Source organism: Leptopilina boulardi, unplaced genomic scaffold (genome assembly GCF_019393585.1).
Source record: "Leptopilina boulardi isolate dan_hultmark-lab unplaced genomic scaffold, ZJU_Lbou_2.1 LbouV2_69, whole genome shotgun sequence".
In the NCBI taxonomy this organism is placed as follows: domain Eukaryota; kingdom Metazoa; phylum Arthropoda; class Insecta; order Hymenoptera; family Figitidae; genus Leptopilina; species Leptopilina boulardi.
The window spans coordinates 677950-694846 of record NW_026138015.1 but is presented as its reverse complement, the minus strand read 5'-3'; the positions used below and the strand labels follow the sequence as shown (position 1 = coordinate 694846).

At 29.7% G+C, this 16897-nt stretch overlaps 1 protein-coding gene across 1 annotated transcript in view; it reads right to left on the bottom strand.

Annotated features, from left to right (window-relative positions):
• Positions 1-16897, bottom strand: part of LOC127290465 (dynein axonemal heavy chain 7-like) — a 66057-nt gene that overhangs the window by 36596 nt on the left and 12564 nt on the right. Inside the window, exon 4 of the mRNA XM_051319040.1 lies at positions 16504-16672. Coding sequence (XP_051174997.1) covers positions 16631-16672 — 42 coding nt within the window. The 3' untranslated portion in view covers positions 16504-16630. The remainder of the gene's footprint in view (positions 1-16503; positions 16673-16897) is intronic.

The following is a 16897-nucleotide window of genomic DNA, read 5'->3' as shown; positions in this document are numbered from 1 at the left end:
CAAGAAATTGCAATAAAATAGTCTGCCTAAGAAAAATTGAATTTTTTTGAAAATTTTTTTTTGACGAAAATCGCTTTAATGGTCATAAAATTGGTGTTCCTCTACTCGGATCGGGCTGTCAATTTTTTTCTACACTTTTAGGTGTATTTTGTGCAAGAAATTGCAATAAAATAGTCTGCCTAAGAAAAATTGAATTTTTTTGAAAATTTTTTTTTGACGAAAATCGCTTTAATGGTCATAAAAATGGTGTTCCTCTACTCGGATCGGGCTGTCAATTTTTTTCTACACTTTTAGGTGTATTTTGTGCAAGAAATTGCAATAAAATAGTCTGCCTAAGAAAAATTGAATTTTTTTGAAAATTTTTTTTTGACGAAAATCGCTTTAATGGTCATAAAAATGGTGTTCCTCTACTCGGATCGGGCTGTCAATTTTTTTCTACACTTTTAGGTGTATTTTGTGCAAGAAATTGCAATAAAATAGTCTGCCTAAGAAAAATTGAATTTTTTTGAAAATTTTTTTTTGACGAAAATCGCTTTAATGGTCATAAAATTGGTGTTCCTCTACTCGGATCGGGCTGTCAATTTTTTTCTACACTTTTAGGTGTATTTTGTGCAAGAAATTGCAATAAAATAGTCTGCCTAAGAAAAATTGAATTTTTTTGAAAATTTTTTTTTGACGAAAATCGCTTTAATGGTCATAAAAATGGTGTTCCTCTACTCGGATCGGGCTGTCAATTTTTTTCTACACTTTTAGGTGTATTTTGTGCAAGAAATTGCAATAAAATAGTCTGCCTAAGAAAAATTGAATTTTTTTGAAAATTTTTTTTTGACGAAAATCGCTTTAATGGTCATAAAAATGGTGTTCCTCTACTCGGATCGGGCTGTCAATTTTTTTCTACACTTTTAGGTGTATTTTGTGCAAGAAATTGCAATAAAATAGTCTGCCTAAGAAAAATTGAATTTTTTTGAAAATTTTTTTTTGACGAAAATCGCTTTAATGGTCATAAAATTGGTGTTCCTCTACTCGGATCGGGCTGTCAATTTTTTTCTACACTTTTAGGTGTATTTTGTGCAAGAAATTGCAATAAAATAGTCTGCCTAAGAAAAATTGAATTTTTTTGAAAATTTTTTTTTGACGAAAATCGCTTTAATGGTCATAAAATTGGTGTTCCTCTACTCGGATCGGGCTGTCAATTTTTTTCTACACTTTTAGGTGTATTTTGTGCAAGAAATTGCAATAAAATAGTCTGCCTAAGAAAAATTGAATTTTTTTGAAAATTTTTTTTTGACGAAAATCGCTTTAATGGTCATAAAATTGGTGTTCCTCTACTCGGATCGGGCTGTCAATTTTTTTCTACACTTTTAGGTGTATTTTGTGCAAGAAATTGCAATAAAATAGTCTGCCTAAGAAAAATTGAATTTTTTTGAAAATTTTTTTTTGACGAAAATCGCTTTAATGGTCATAAAAATGGTGTTCCTCTACTCGGATCGGGCTGTCAATTTTTTTCTACACTTTTAGGTGTATTTTGTGCAAGAAATTGCAATAAAATAGTCTGCCTAAGAAAAATTGAATTTTTTTGAAAATTTTTTTTTGACGAAAATCGCTTTAATGGTCATAAAATTGGTGTTCCTCTACTCGGATCGGGCTGTCAATTTTTTTCTACACTTTTAGGTGTATTTTGTGCAAGAAATTGCAATAAAATAGTCTGCCTAAGAAAAATTGAATTTTTTTGAAAATTTTTTTTTGACGAAAATCGCTTTAATGGTCATAAAAATGGTGTTCCTCTACTCGGATCGGGCTGTCAATTTTTTTCTACACTTTTAGGTGTATTTTGTGCAAGAAATTGCAATAAAATAGTCTGCCTAAGAAAAATTGAATTTTTTTGAAAATTTTTTTTTGACGAAAATCGCTTTAATGGTCATAAAATTGGTGTTCCTCTACTCGGATCGGGCTGTCAATTTTTTTCTACACTTTTAGGTGTATTTTGTGCAAGAAATTGCAATAAAATAGTCTGCCTAAGAAAAATTGAATTTTTTTGAAAATTTTTTTTTGACGAAAATCGCTTTAATGGTCATAAAATTGGTGTTCCTCTACTCGGATCGGGCTGTCAATTTTTTTCTACACTTTTAGGTGTATTTTGTGCAAGAAATTGCAATAAAATAGTCTGCCTAAGAAAAATTGAATTTTTTTGAAAATTTTTTTTTGACGAAAATCGCTTTAATGGTCATAAAATTGGTGTTCCTCTACTCGGATCGGGCTGTCAATTTTTTTCTACACTTTTAGGTGTATTTTGTGCAAGAAATTGCAATAAAATAGTCTGCCTAAGAAAAATTGAATTTTTTTGAAAATTTTTTTTTGACGAAAATCGCTTTAATGGTCATAAAAATGGTGTTCCTCTACTCGGATCGGGCTGTCAATTTTTTTCTACACTTTTAGGTGTATTTTGTGCAAGAAATTGCAATAAAATAGTCTGCCTAAGAAAAATTGAATTTTTTTGAAAATTTTTTTTTGACGAAAATCGCTTTAATGGTCATAAAAATGGTGTTCCTCTACTCGGATCGGGCTGTCAATTTTTTTCTACACTTTTAGGTGTATTTTGTGCAAGAAATTGCAATAAAATAGTCTGCCTAAGAAAAATTGAATTTTTTTGAAAATTTTTTTTTGACGAAAATCGCTTTAATGGTCATAAAAATGGTGTTCCTCTACTCGGATCGGGCTGTCAATTTTTTTCTACACTTTTAGGTGTATTTTGTGCAAGAAATTGCAATAAAATAGTCTGCCTAAGAAAAATTGAATTTTTTTGAAAATTTTTTTTTGACGAAAATCGCTTTAATGGTCATAAAAATGGTGTTCCTCTACTCGGATCGGGCTGTCAATTTTTTTCTACACTTTTAGGTGTATTTTGTGCAAGAAATTGCAATAAAATAGTCTGCCTAAGAAAAATTGAATTTTTTTGAAAATTTTTTTTTGACGAAAATCGCTTTAATGGTCATAAAAATGGTGTTCCTCTACTCGGATCGGGCTGTCAATTTTTTTCTACACTTTTAGGTGTATTTTGTGCAAGAAATTGCAATAAAATAGTCTGCCTAAGAAAAATTGAATTTTTTTGAAAATTTTTTTTTGACGAAAATCGCTTTAATGGTCATAAAATTGGTGTTCCTCTACTCGGATCGGGCTGTCAATTTTTTTCTACACTTTTAGGTGTATTTTGTGCAAGAAATTGCAATAAAATAGTCTGCCTAAGAAAAATTGAATTTTTTTGAAAATTTTTTTTTGACGAAAATCGCTTTAATGGTCATAAAAATGGTGTTCCTCTACTCGGATCGGGCTGTCAATTTTTTTCTACACTTTTAGGTGTATTTTGTGCAAGAAATTGCAATAAAATAGTCTGCCTAAGAAAAATTGAATTTTTTTGAAAATTTTTTTTTGACGAAAATCGCTTTAATGGTCATAAAATTGGTGTTCCTCTACTCGGATCGGGCTGTCAATTTTTTTCTACACTTTTAGGTGTATTTTGTGCAAGAAATTGCAATAAAATAGTCTGCCTAAGAAAAATTGAATTTTTTTGAAAATTTTTTTTTGACGAAAATCGCTTTAATGGTCATAAAATTGGTGTTCCTCTACTCGGATCGGGCTGTCAATTTTTTTCTACACTTTTAGGTGTATTTTGTGCAAGAAATTGCAATAAAATAGTCTGCCTAAGAAAAATTGAATTTTTTTGAAAATTTTTTTTTGACGAAAATCGCTTTAATGGTCATAAAATTGGTGTTCCTCTACTCGGATCGGGCTGTCAATTTTTTTCTACACTTTTAGGTGTATTTTGTGCAAGAAATTGCAATAAAATAGTCTGCCTAAGAAAAATTGAATTTTTTTGAAAATTTTTTTTTGACGAAAATCGCTTTAATGGTCATAAAATTGGTGTTCCTCTACTCGGATCGGGCTGTCAATTTTTTTCTACACTTTTAGGTGTATTTTGTGCAAGAAATTGCAATAAAATAGTCTGCCTAAGAAAAATTGAATTTTTTTGAAAATTTTTTTTTGACGAAAATCGCTTTAATGGTCATAAAATTGGTGTTCCTCTACTCGGATCGGGCTGTCAATTTTTTTCTACACTTTTAGGTGTATTTTGTGCAAGAAATTGCAATAAAATAGTCTGCCTAAGAAAAATTGAATTTTTTTGAAAATTTTTTTTTGACGAAAATCGCTTTAATGGTCATAAAATTGGTGTTCCTCTACTCGGATCGGGCTGTCAATTTTTTTCTACACTTTTAGGTGTATTTTGTGCAAGAAATTGCAATAAAATAGTCTGCCTAAGAAAAATTGAATTTTTTTGAAAATTTTTTTTTGACGAAAATCGCTTTAATGGTCATAAAATTGGTGTTCCTCTACTCGGATCGGGCTGTCAATTTTTTTCTACACTTTTAGGTGTATTTTGTGCAAGAAATTGCAATAAAATAGTCTGCCTAAGAAAAATTGAATTTTTTTGAAAATTTTTTTTTGACGAAAATCGCTTTAATGGTCATAAAATTGGTGTTCCTCTACTCGGATCGGGCTGTCAATTTTTTTCTACACTTTTAGGTGTATTTTGTGCAAGAAATTGCAATAAAATAGTCTGCCTAAGAAAAATTGAATTTTTTTGAAAATTTTTTTTTGACGAAAATCGCTTTAATGGTCATAAAATTGGTGTTCCTCTACTCGGATCGGGCTGTCAATTTTTTTCTACACTTTTAGGTGTATTTTGTGCAAGAAATTGCAATAAAATAGTCTGCCTAAGAAAAATTGAATTTTTTTGAAAATTTTTTTTTGACGAAAATCGCTTTAATGGTCATAAAATTGGTGTTCCTCTACTCGGATCGGGCTGTCAATTTTTTTCTACACTTTTAGGTGTATTTTGTGCAAGAAATTGCAATAAAATAGTCTGCCTAAGAAAAATTGAATTTTTTTGAAAATTTTTTTTTGACGAAAATCGCTTTAATGGTCATAAAAATGGTGTTCCTCTACTCGGATCGGGCTGTCAATTTTTTTCTACACTTTTAGGTGTATTTTGTGCAAGAAATTGCAATAAAATAGTCTGCCTAAGAAAAATTGAATTTTTTTGAAAATTTTTTTTTGACGAAAATCGCTTTAATGGTCATAAAATTGGTGTTCCTCTACTCGGATCGGGCTGTCAATTTTTTTCTACACTTTTAGGTGTATTTTGTGCAAGAAATTGCAATAAAATAGTCTGCCTAAGAAAAATTGAATTTTTTTGAAAATTTTTTTTTGACGAAAATCGCTTTAATGGTCATAAAATTGGTGTTCCTCTACTCGGATCGGGCTGTCAATTTTTTTCTACACTTTTAGGTGTATTTTGTGCAAGAAATTGCAATAAAATAGTCTGCCTAAGAAAAATTGAATTTTTTTGAAAATTTTTTTTTGACGAAAATCGCTTTAATGGTCATAAAATTGGTGTTCCTCTACTCGGATCGGGCTGTCAATTTTTTTCTACACTTTTAGGTGTATTTTGTGCAAGAAATTGCAATAAAATAGTCTGCCTAAGAAAAATTGAATTTTTTTGAAAATTTTTTTTTGACGAAAATCGCTTTAATGGTCATAAAATTGGTGTTCCTCTACTCGGATCGGGCTGTCAATTTTTTTCTACACTTTTAGGTGTATTTTGTGCAAGAAATTGCAATAAAATAGTCTGCCTAAGAAAAATTGAATTTTTTTGAAAATTTTTTTTTGACGAAAATCGCTTTAATGGTCATAAAATTGGTGTTCCTCTACTCGGATCGGGCTGTCAATTTTTTTCTACACTTTTAGGTGTATTTTGTGCAAGAAATTGCAATAAAATAGTCTGCCTAAGAAAAATTGAATTTTTTTGAAAATTTTTTTTTGACGAAAATCGCTTTAATGGTCATAAAATTGGTGTTCCTCTACTCGGATCGGGCTGTCAATTTTTTTCTACACTTTTAGGTGTATTTTGTGCAAGAAATTGCAATAAAATAGTCTGCCTAAGAAAAATTGAATTTTTTTGAAAATTTTTTTTTGACGAAAATCGCTTTAATGGTCATAAAATTGGTGTTCCTCTACTCGGATCGGGCTGTCAATTTTTTTCTACACTTTTAGGTGTATTTTGTGCAAGAAATTGCAATAAAATAGTCTGCCTAAGAAAAATTGAATTTTTTTGAAAATTTTTTTTTGACGAAAATCGCTTTAATGGTCATAAAATTGGTGTTCCTCTACTCGGATCGGGCTGTCAATTTTTTTCTACACTTTTAGGTGTATTTTGTGCAAGAAATTGCAATAAAATAGTCTGCCTAAGAAAAATTGAATTTTTTTGAAAATTTTTTTTTGACGAAAATCGCTTTAATGGTCATAAAATTGGTGTTCCTCTACTCGGATCGGGCTGTCAATTTTTTTCTACACTTTTAGGTGTATTTTGTGCAAGAAATTGCAATAAAATAGTCTGCCTAAGAAAAATTGAATTTTTTTGAAAATTTTTTTTTGACGAAAATCGCTTTAATGGTCATAAAATTGGTGTTCCTCTACTCGGATCGGGCTGTCAATTTTTTTCTACACTTTTAGGTGTATTTTGTGCAAGAAATTGCAATAAAATAGTCTGCCTAAGAAAAATTGAATTTTTTTGAAAATTTTTTTTTGACGAAAATCGCTTTAATGGTCATAAAATTGGTGTTCCTCTACTCGGATCGGGCTGTCAATTTTTTTCTACACTTTTAGGTGTATTTTGTGCAAGAAATTGCAATAAAATAGTCTGCCTAAGAAAAATTGAATTTTTTTGAAAATTTTTTTTTGACGAAAATCGCTTTAATGGTCATAAAATTGGTGTTCCTCTACTCGGATCGGGCTGTCAATTTTTTTCTACACTTTTAGGTGTATTTTGTGCAAGAAATTGCAATAAAATAGTCTGCCTAAGAAAAATTGAATTTTTTTGAAAATTTTTTTTTGACGAAAATCGCTTTAATGGTCATAAAATTGGTGTTCCTCTACTCGGATCGGGCTGTCAATTTTTTTCTACACTTTTAGGTGTATTTTGTGCAAGAAATTGCAATAAAATAGTCTGCCTAAGAAAAATTGAATTTTTTTGAAAATTTTTTTTTGACGAAAATCGCTTTAATGGTCATAAAATTGGTGTTCCTCTACTCGGATCGGGCTGTCAATTTTTTTCTACACTTTTAGGTGTATTTTGTGCAAGAAATTGCAATAAAATAGTCTGCCTAAGAAAAATTGAATTTTTTTGAAAATTTTTTTTTGACGAAAATCGCTTTAATGGTCATAAAATTGGTGTTCCTCTACTCGGATCGGGCTGTCAATTTTTTTCTACACTTTTAGGTGTATTTTGTGCAAGAAATTGCAATAAAATAGTCTGCCTAAGAAAAATTGAATTTTTTTGAAAATTTTTTTTTGACGAAAATCGCTTTAATGGTCATAAAATTGGTGTTCCTCTACTCGGATCGGGCTGTCAATTTTTTTCTACACTTTTAGGTGTATTTTGTGCAAGAAATTGCAATAAAATAGTCTGCCTAAGAAAAATTGAATTTTTTTGAAAATTTTTTTTTGACGAAAATCGCTTTAATGGTCATAAAATTGGTGTTCCTCTACTCGGATCGGGCTGTCAATTTTTTTCTACACTTTTAGGTGTATTTTGTGCAAGAAATTGCAATAAAATAGTCTGCCTAAGAAAAATTGAATTTTTTTGAAAATTTTTTTTTGACGAAAATCGCTTTAATGGTCATAAAATTGGTGTTCCTCTACTCGGATCGGGCTGTCAATTTTTTTCTACACTTTTAGGTGTATTTTGTGCAAGAAATTGCAATAAAATAGTCTGCCTAAGAAAAATTGAATTTTTTTGAAAATTTTTTTTTGACGAAAATCGCTTTAATGGTCATAAAATTGGTGTTCCTCTACTCGGATCGGGCTGTCAATTTTTTTCTACACTTTTAGGTGTATTTTGTGCAAGAAATTGCAATAAAATAGTCTGCCTAAGAAAAATTGAATTTTTTTGAAAATTTTTTTTGACGAAAATCGCTTTAATGGTCATAAAATTGGTGTTCCTCTACTCGGATCGGGCTGTCAATTTTTTTCTACACTTTTAGGTGTATTTTGTGCAAGAAATTGCAATAAAATAGTCTGCCTAAGAAAAATTGAATTTTTTTGAAAATTTTTTTTTGACGAAAATCGCTTTAATGGTCATAAAATTGGTGTTCCTCTACTCGGATCGGGCTGTCAATTTTTTTCTACACTTTTAGGTGTATTTTGTGCAAGAAATTGCAATAAAATAGTCTGCCTAAGAAAAATTGAATTTTTTTGAAAATTTTTTTTTGACGAAAATCGCTTTAATGGTCATAAAATTGGTGTTCCTCTACTCGGATCGGGCTGTCAATTTTTTTCTACACTTTTAGGTGTATTTTGTGCAAGAAATTGCAATAAAATAGTCTGCCTAAGAAAAATTGAATTTTTTTGAAAATTTTTTTTTGACGAAAATCGCTTTAATGGTCATAAAATTGGTGTTCCTCTACTCGGATCGGGCTGTCAATTTTTTTCTACACTTTTAGGTGTATTTTGTGCAAGAAATTGCAATAAAATAGTCTGCCTAAGAAAAATTGAATTTTTTTGAAAATTTTTTTTTGACGAAAATCGCTTTAATGGTCATAAAATTGGTGTTCCTCTACTCGGATCGGGCTGTCAATTTTTTTCTACACTTTTAGGTGTATTTTGTGCAAGAAATTGCAATAAAATAGTCTGCCTAAGAAAAATTGAATTTTTTTGAAAATTTTTTTTTGACGAAAATCGCTTTAATGGTCATAAAATTGGTGTTCCTCTACTCGGATCGGGCTGTCAATTTTTTTCTACACTTTTAGGTGTATTTTGTGCAAGAAATTGCAATAAAATAGTCTGCCTAAGAAAAATTGAATTTTTTTGAAAATTTTTTTTTGACGAAAATCGCTTTAATGGTCATAAAATTGGTGTTCCTCTACTCGGATCGGGCTGTCAATTTTTTTCTACACTTTTAGGTGTATTTTGTGCAAGAAATTGCAATAAAATAGTCTGCCTAAGAAAAATTGAATTTTTTTGAAAATTTTTTTTTGACGAAAATCGCTTTAATGGTCATAAAATGGTGTTCCTCTACTCGGATCGGGCTGTCAATTTTTTTCTACACTTTTAGGTGTATTTTGTGCAAGAAATTGCAATAAAATAGTCTGCCTAAGAAAAATTGAATTTTTTTGAAAATTTTTTTTTGACGAAAATCGCTTTAATGGTCATAAAATTGGTGTTCCTCTACTCGGATCGGGCTGTCAATTTTTTTCTACACTTTTAGGTGTATTTTGTGCAAGAAATTGCAATAAAATAGTCTGCCTAAGAAAAATTGAATTTTTTTGAAAATTTTTTTTTGACGAAAATCGCTTTAATGGTCATAAAATTGGTGTTCCTCTACTCGGATCGGGCTGTCAATTTTTTTCTACACTTTTAGGTGTATTTTGTGCAAGAAATTGCAATAAAATAGTCTGCCTAAGAAAAATTGAATTTTTTTGAAAATTTTTATTTACGAAAATCGCATTAATGGTCATAAAATTGGTGTTCCTTTACTCGGATCGGGCTGTCAATTTTTTTCTACACTTTTAGGTGTATTTTGTGCAAGAAATTGCAACAAAATAGTCTGCCTAAGAAAAATTAAATTTTTTTGAAAATTTTTATTCACGAAAATCGCATTAATGGTCATAAAATTGGTGTTCCTCTACTCGGATCGGGCTGTCAATTTTTTTCTACACTTTTAGGTGTATTTTGTGCAAGAAATTGCAATAAAATAGTCTGCCTAAGAAAAATTGAATTTTTTTGAAAATTTTTTTTTACGAAAATCGCATTAATGGTCATAAAATTGGTGTTCCTCTACTCGGATCGGGCTGTCAATTTTTTTCTACACTTTTAGGTGTATTTTGTGCAAGAAATTGCAATAAAATAGTCTGCCTAAGAAAAAATGTATTTTTTTGAAAATTTTTTTTTACGAAAATCGCATTAATGGTCATAAAATTGGTGTTCCTCTACTCGGATCGGGCTGTCAATTTTATTCTACACTTTTAGGTGTATTTTGTGCAAGAAATTGCAATAAAATAGTCTGCCTAAGAAAAATTGAATTTTTTTGAAAAATTTTTTTTTCGATAAACGCTTTAAAGGTCATAATAGAGGTCTTCCTCTACTCGGATCGGGCTGTCAATTTTTTTCTACACTTTTAGGTGTATTTTGTGCAAGAAATTGCAGTAAAATAGTCTGCCTAAGAAAAATTGAATTTTTTTGAAAATTTTTTTTTACGAAAATCGCATTAATGGTCATAAAATTGGTGTTCCTCTACTCGGATCGGGCTGTCAATTTTTTTCTACACTTTTAGGTGTATTTTGTGCAAGAAATTGCAATAAAATAGTCTGCCTAAGAAAAATTGAATTTTTTTGAAAATTTTTTTTTATGAAAATCGCATTAATGGTCATAAAATTGGTGTTCCTCTACTCGGATCGGGCTGTCAATTTTATTCTACACTTTTAGGTGTATTTTGTACAAGAAATTGCAATAAAATAGTCTGCCTAAGAAAAATTGAATTTTTTTGAAAATTTTTTTTTACGAAAATGGAATTAATGGTCATAAAATTGGTCTTCCTCTACTCTGATCGGGCTGTCAATTTTTTTCTACACTTTTAGGTGTATTTTGTGCAAGAAATTGCAATAAAATAATCTGCCTAAGAAAAATTGATTTTTTTTGAAAATTTTTTTTTACGAAAATCGCATTAATGGTCATAAAATTGGTGTTCCTCTACTCGGATCGGCCTTTAATTTTTTTCTACACTTTTAGGTGTATTTTGTGCAAGAAATTGCAATAAAATAGTCTGCCTATGAAAAATTGAATTTTTTTAAAAATTTTTTTTTACGAAAATCGCATTAATGGTCATAAAATTGGTTGTCCTCTACTCGGATCGGGCTGTCAATTTTTTTCTACACTTTTAGGTGTATTTTCTGCAAGAAATTGCATTAAAATAGTCTGCCTAAGAAAAATTGAATTTTTTTGAAAATTTTTTTTTACGAAAATGGAATTAATGGTCATAAAATTGGTGTTCCTCTACTCGGATCGGGCTGTCAATTTTTTTCTACACTTTTAGGTGTATTTTGTGCAAGAAATTGCAATAAAATAGTCTGCCTAAGAAAAATTGAATTTTTTTGAAAATTTTTTTTTACGAAAATCGCATTAATGGTCATAAAATAGGTGTTCCTCTACTCGGATCGGGCTGTCAATTTTTTTCTACACTTTTAGGTGTATTTTGTTCAAGAAATTGCAATAAAATAGTCTGCCTAAGAAAAATTAAATTTTTTTGAAAATTTTTATTTACGAAAATCGCATTAATGGTCATAAAATTGGTGTTCCTCTACTCGGATCGGGCTGTCAATTTTTTTCTACACTTTTAGGTGTATTTTCTGCAAGAAATTGCAATAAAATAGTCTGCCTAAGAAAAATTGAATTTTTTTGAAAATTTTTTTTTACGAAAATCGCATTAATGGTCATAAAATTGGTGTTCCTCTACTCGGATCGGGCTTTCAATTTTTTCTACACTTTTTGGTGTATTTTGTGCAAGAAATTGCAATAAAATAGTCTGCCTAAGAAAAATTGAATTTTTTTGAAAATTTTTTTTTACGAAAATGGAATTAATGGTCATAAAATTGGTGTTCCTCTACTCGGATCGGGCTGTCAATTTTTTTCTACACTTTTAGGTGTATTTTGTGCAAGAAATTGCAATAAAATAGTCTGCCTAAGAAAAATTGAATTTTTTTGAAAATTTTTTTTTACGAAAATCGCATTAATGGTCATAAAATTTGTGTTCCTCTACACGGATCGGGCTGTCAATTTTTTTCTACACTTTTAGGTGTATTTTGTTCAAGAAATTGCAATAAAATAGTCTGCCTAAGAAAAATTGAATTTTTTTGAAAATTTTTTTTTACGAAAATCGCATTAATGGTCAGAAAATTGGTGTTCCTCTACTCGGATCGGGCTGTCAATTTTTTTCTACACTTTTAGGTGTATTTTGTGCAAGAAATTGCAGTAAAATAGTCTGCCTAAGAAAAATTGAATTTTTTTGAAAATTTTTTTTTACGAAAATCGCATTAATGGTCATAAAATTGGTGTTCCTCTACTCGGATCGGGCTGTCAATTTTTTTCTACACTTTTAGGTGTATTTTCTGCAGGAAATTGCAATAAAATAGTCAGCTTAAGAAAAATTGAATTTTTTTGAAAATGTTTTTTACGAAAATCGCATTAATGGTCATAAAATTGGTGTTCCTCTACTCGGATCGGGCTGTCAATTTTTTTCTACACTTTTAGGTGTATTTTGTGCAAGAAATTGCAATAAAAGAGTCTGCCTAAGAAAAATTGCATTTTTTTGAAAATTTATTTCTTACGAAAATCGCATTAATGGTCATAAAATTGGTGTTCCTCTACTCGGATCGGGCTGTCAATTTTATTCTACACTTTTAGGTGTATTTTGTGCAAGAAATTGCAATAAAATAATCTGCCTAAGAAAAATTGAATTTTTTTCAAAATTTTTTTTTACGAAAATGGAATTAATGGTGATAAAATTGGTGTTCCTCTACTCGGATCGGGCTGTCAATTTTTTTCTACACTTTTAGGTGTATTTTGTGCAAGAAATTGCAATAAAATAGTCTGCCTAAGAAAAATTGAATTTTTTTGAAAAATTTTTTTTTTTCGATAAACGCTTTAAAGGTCATAATAGGGGTCTTCCCCTACTCGGATCGGGCTGTCAATTTTTTTCTACACTTTAAGGTGTATTTTGTGCAAGAAATTGCAATAAAATAGTCTGCCTAAAAAAAATTGAATTTTTTAGAAAATTTTTTTTTACGAAAATCGCATTAATGGTCATAAAATTGGTGTTCCTCTACTCGGATCGGGCTGTCAATTTTTTTCTACACTTTTAGGTGTATTTTGAGCAAGAAATTGCAATAAAATAGTCTGCCTAAGAAAAATTGAATTTTTTTGAAAAATTTTTTTTACGAAAATCGCATTAATGGTCAGAAAATTGGTGTTCCTCTACTCGGATCGGGCTGTCAATTTTTTTCTACACTTTTAGGTGTATTTTGTGCAAGAAATTGCAATAAAAGAGTCTGCCTAAGAAAAATTGCATTTTTTTGAAAATTTATTTCTTACGAAAATCGCATTAATGGTCATAAAATTGGTGTTCCTCTACTCGGATCGGGCTGTCAATTTTATTCTACACTTTTAGGTGTATTTTGTGCAAGAAATTGCAATAAAATAATCTGCCTAAGAAAAATTGAATTTTTTTCAAAATTTTTTTTTACGAAAATGGAATTAATGGTGATAAAATTGGTGTTCCTCTACTCGGATCGGGCTGTCAATTTTTTTCTACACTTTTAGGTGTATTTTGTGCAAGAAATTGCAATAAAATAGTCTGCCTAAGAAAAATTGAATTTTTTTGAAAAATTTTTTTTTTTCGATAAACGCTTTAAAGGTCATAATAGGGGTCTTCCCCTACTCGGATCGGGCTGTCAATTTTTTTCTACACTTTAAGGTGTATTTTGTGCAAGAAATTGCAATAAAATAGTCTGCCTAAAAAAAATTGAATTTTTTAGAAAATTTTTTTTTACGAAAATCGCATTAATGGTCATAAAATTGGTGTTCCTCTACTCGGATCGGGCTGTCAATTTTTTTCTACACTTTTAGGTGTATTTTGAGCAAGAAATTGCAATAAAATAGTCTGCCTAAGAAAAATTGAATTTTTTTGAAAAATTTTTTTTACGAAAATCGCATTAATGGTCAGAAAATTGGTGTTCCTCTACTCGGATCGGGCTGTCAATTTTTTTCTACACTTTTAGGTGTATTTTGTGCATGAAATTGCAGTAAAATAGTCTGCCTAAGAAAAATTGAATTTTTTTGAAAATTTTTTTTTACGAAAATCGCATTAATGGTCATAAAATTGGTGTTCCTCTACTCGGATCGGGCTGTCAATTTTTTTCTACACTTTTAGGTGTATTTTGTGCAAGAAATTGCAATAAAATAGTCTGCCTAAGAAAAATTGAATTTTTTTGAAAATTTTTTTTTACGAAAATCGCATTAATGGTCATAAAATTGGTGTTCCTCTACTCGGATCGGGCTGTCAATTTTTTTCTACACTTTTAGGTGTATTTTGTGCAAGAAATTGCAATAAAATAGTCTGCCTAAGAAAAATTGAATTTTTTTGAAAATTTTTTTTTATGAAAATCGCATTAATGGTCATAAAATTGGTGTTCCTCTACTCGGATCAGGCTGTCAATTTTATTCTACACTTTTAGGTGTATTTTGTGCAAGAAATTGCAATAAAATAGTCTGCCTAAGAAAAATTGAATTTTTTTGAAAATTTTTTTTTACGAAAATCGCATTAATGGTCATAAAATTGGTGTTCCTCTACTCGGATCGGGCTGTCAATTTTTTTCTACACTTTTAGGTGTATTTTGTGCAAGGAATTGCAATAAAATAGTCTGCCTAAGAAAAATTGAATTTTTTTGAAAATTTTTTTTTACGAAAATCGCATTAATGGTCATAAAATTGGTGTTTCTCTACTCGGATCGGGCTGTCAATTTTTTTGTACACTTTTAGGTGTATTTTGTGCAAGAAATTGCAATAAAATAGTCTGCCTAAGAAAAATTGAATTTTTTTGAAAATTTTTTTTTACGAAAATCGCATTAATGGTCATAAAATTGGTGTTCCTCTACTCGGATCGGGCTGTCAATTTTTTTCTACACTTTTAGGTGTATTTTGTGCAAGAAATTGAAATAAAATAGTCTGCCTAAGAAAAATTGAATTTTTTTGAAAATTTTTTTTTACGAAAATGGAATTAATGGTCATAAAATTGGTGTTCCTCTACTCTGATCGGGCTGTCAATTTTTTTCTACACTTTTAGGTGTATTTTGTGCAAGAAATTGCAATAAAATAGTCTGCCTAAGAAAAATTGAATTTTTTTGAAAAATTTTTTTTTTCGATAAACGCTTTAAAGGTCATAATAGGGGTCTTCCCCTACTCGGATCGGGCTGTCAATTTTTTTCTACACTTTAAGGTGTATTTTGTGCAAGAATTTGCAATAAAATAGTCTGCCTAAAAAAAATTGAATTTTTTTGAAAATTTTTTTTTACGAAAATCGCATTAATGGTCATAAAATTGGTGTTCCTCTACTCGGATCGGGCTGTCAATTTTTTTCTACACTTTTAGGTGTATTTTGTGCAAGAAATTGCAATAAAATAGTCTGCCTAAGAAAAATTGAATTTTTTTGAAAATTTTTTTTTACGAAAATCGCATTAATGGTCATAAAATTGGTGTTCCTCTACTCGGATCGGGCTGTCAATTTTTTTCTACACTTTTAGGTGTATTTTGTGCAAGAAATTGCAATAAAATAGTCTGCCTAAGAAAAATTGAATTTTTTTGAAAATTTTTTTTTACGAAAATCGCATTAATGGTCATAAAATTGGTTGTCCTCTACTCGGATCGGGCTGTCAATTTTTTTCTACACTTTTAGGTGTAATTTCTGCAAGAAATTGCATTAAAATAGTCTGCCTAAGAAAAATTGAATTTTTTTGAAAATTTTTTTTTACGAAAATCGCATTAATGGTCATAAAATTGGTGTTCCTCTACTCGGATCGGGCTGTCAATTTTTTTCTACACTTTTAGGTGTATTTTCTGCAAGAAATTGCAATAAAATAGTCTGCCTAAGAAAAATTGAATTTTTTTGAAAATTTTTTTTTACGAAAATCGCATTAATGGTCATAAAATTGGTGTTCCTCTACTCGGATCGGGCTGTCAATTTTTTTCTACACTTTTAGGTGTATTTTGTGCAAGAAATTGCAATAAAATAGTCTGCCTAAGAAAAATTGAATTTTTTTGAAAATTTTTTTTTACGAAAATCGCATTAATGGTCATAAAATTGGTTGTCCTCTACTCGGATCGGGCTGTCAATTTTTTTCTACACTTTTAGGTGTAATTTCTGCAAGAAATTGCATTAAAATAGTGTGCCTAAGAAAAATTGAATTTTTTTGAAAATTTTTTTTTACGAAAATCGCATTAATGGTCATAAAATTGGTGTTCCTCTACTCGGATCGGGCTGTCAATTTTTTTCTACACTTTTAGGTGTATTTTCTGCAAGAAATTGCAATAAAATAGTCTGCCTAAGAAAAATTGAATTTTTTTGAAAATTTTTTTTTACGAAAATCGCATTAATGGTCATAAAATTGGTGTTCCTCTACTCGGATCGGGCTGTCAATTTTTTTCTACACTTTTAGGTGTATTTTGTGCAATAATTCGCTATAAAATCATCTGTTTAAAAAAAATTGAATTTCTTGGGAATTTTTTCTAATAGGGTTTGCCTTATGGGTGGTAATAAAGGTCTTCCCCTACGTGTTTTTTCATTTGGAATATATAAAAAGAGCATTATTACATTTTTATACTAATTTAAGAAATTAAACAAACCTGGAAGCTGATCTGCTTGCAGGACTTATGAGATATGTTGGAGTACGTGTCCGTGAACTGGAACCGTTTATCGGTGTTCCTAATTTTTTTCCTAAGATGTTGTTGTGTAGATTTGATGTTCGTGATCTCATTGTTCCTCTTGGAATGCGACTTGGAGTTGCAGAATAACCTAAAAAAAAAATTTTATTCTTCTTATTTTTTATAAATCTTTAATTTATTTTAAATATATATATATATATGTATATGTATATATATATATATATATATATATATATATATATATATATATATAAGTTTCAATTTTATTTTTTGTGATCATTTATAATTTTTTTTCATTTTTATAAATTTGCATTTAATACGGTCAACCCTTTAGTATAACCTCAAACTAAAAATT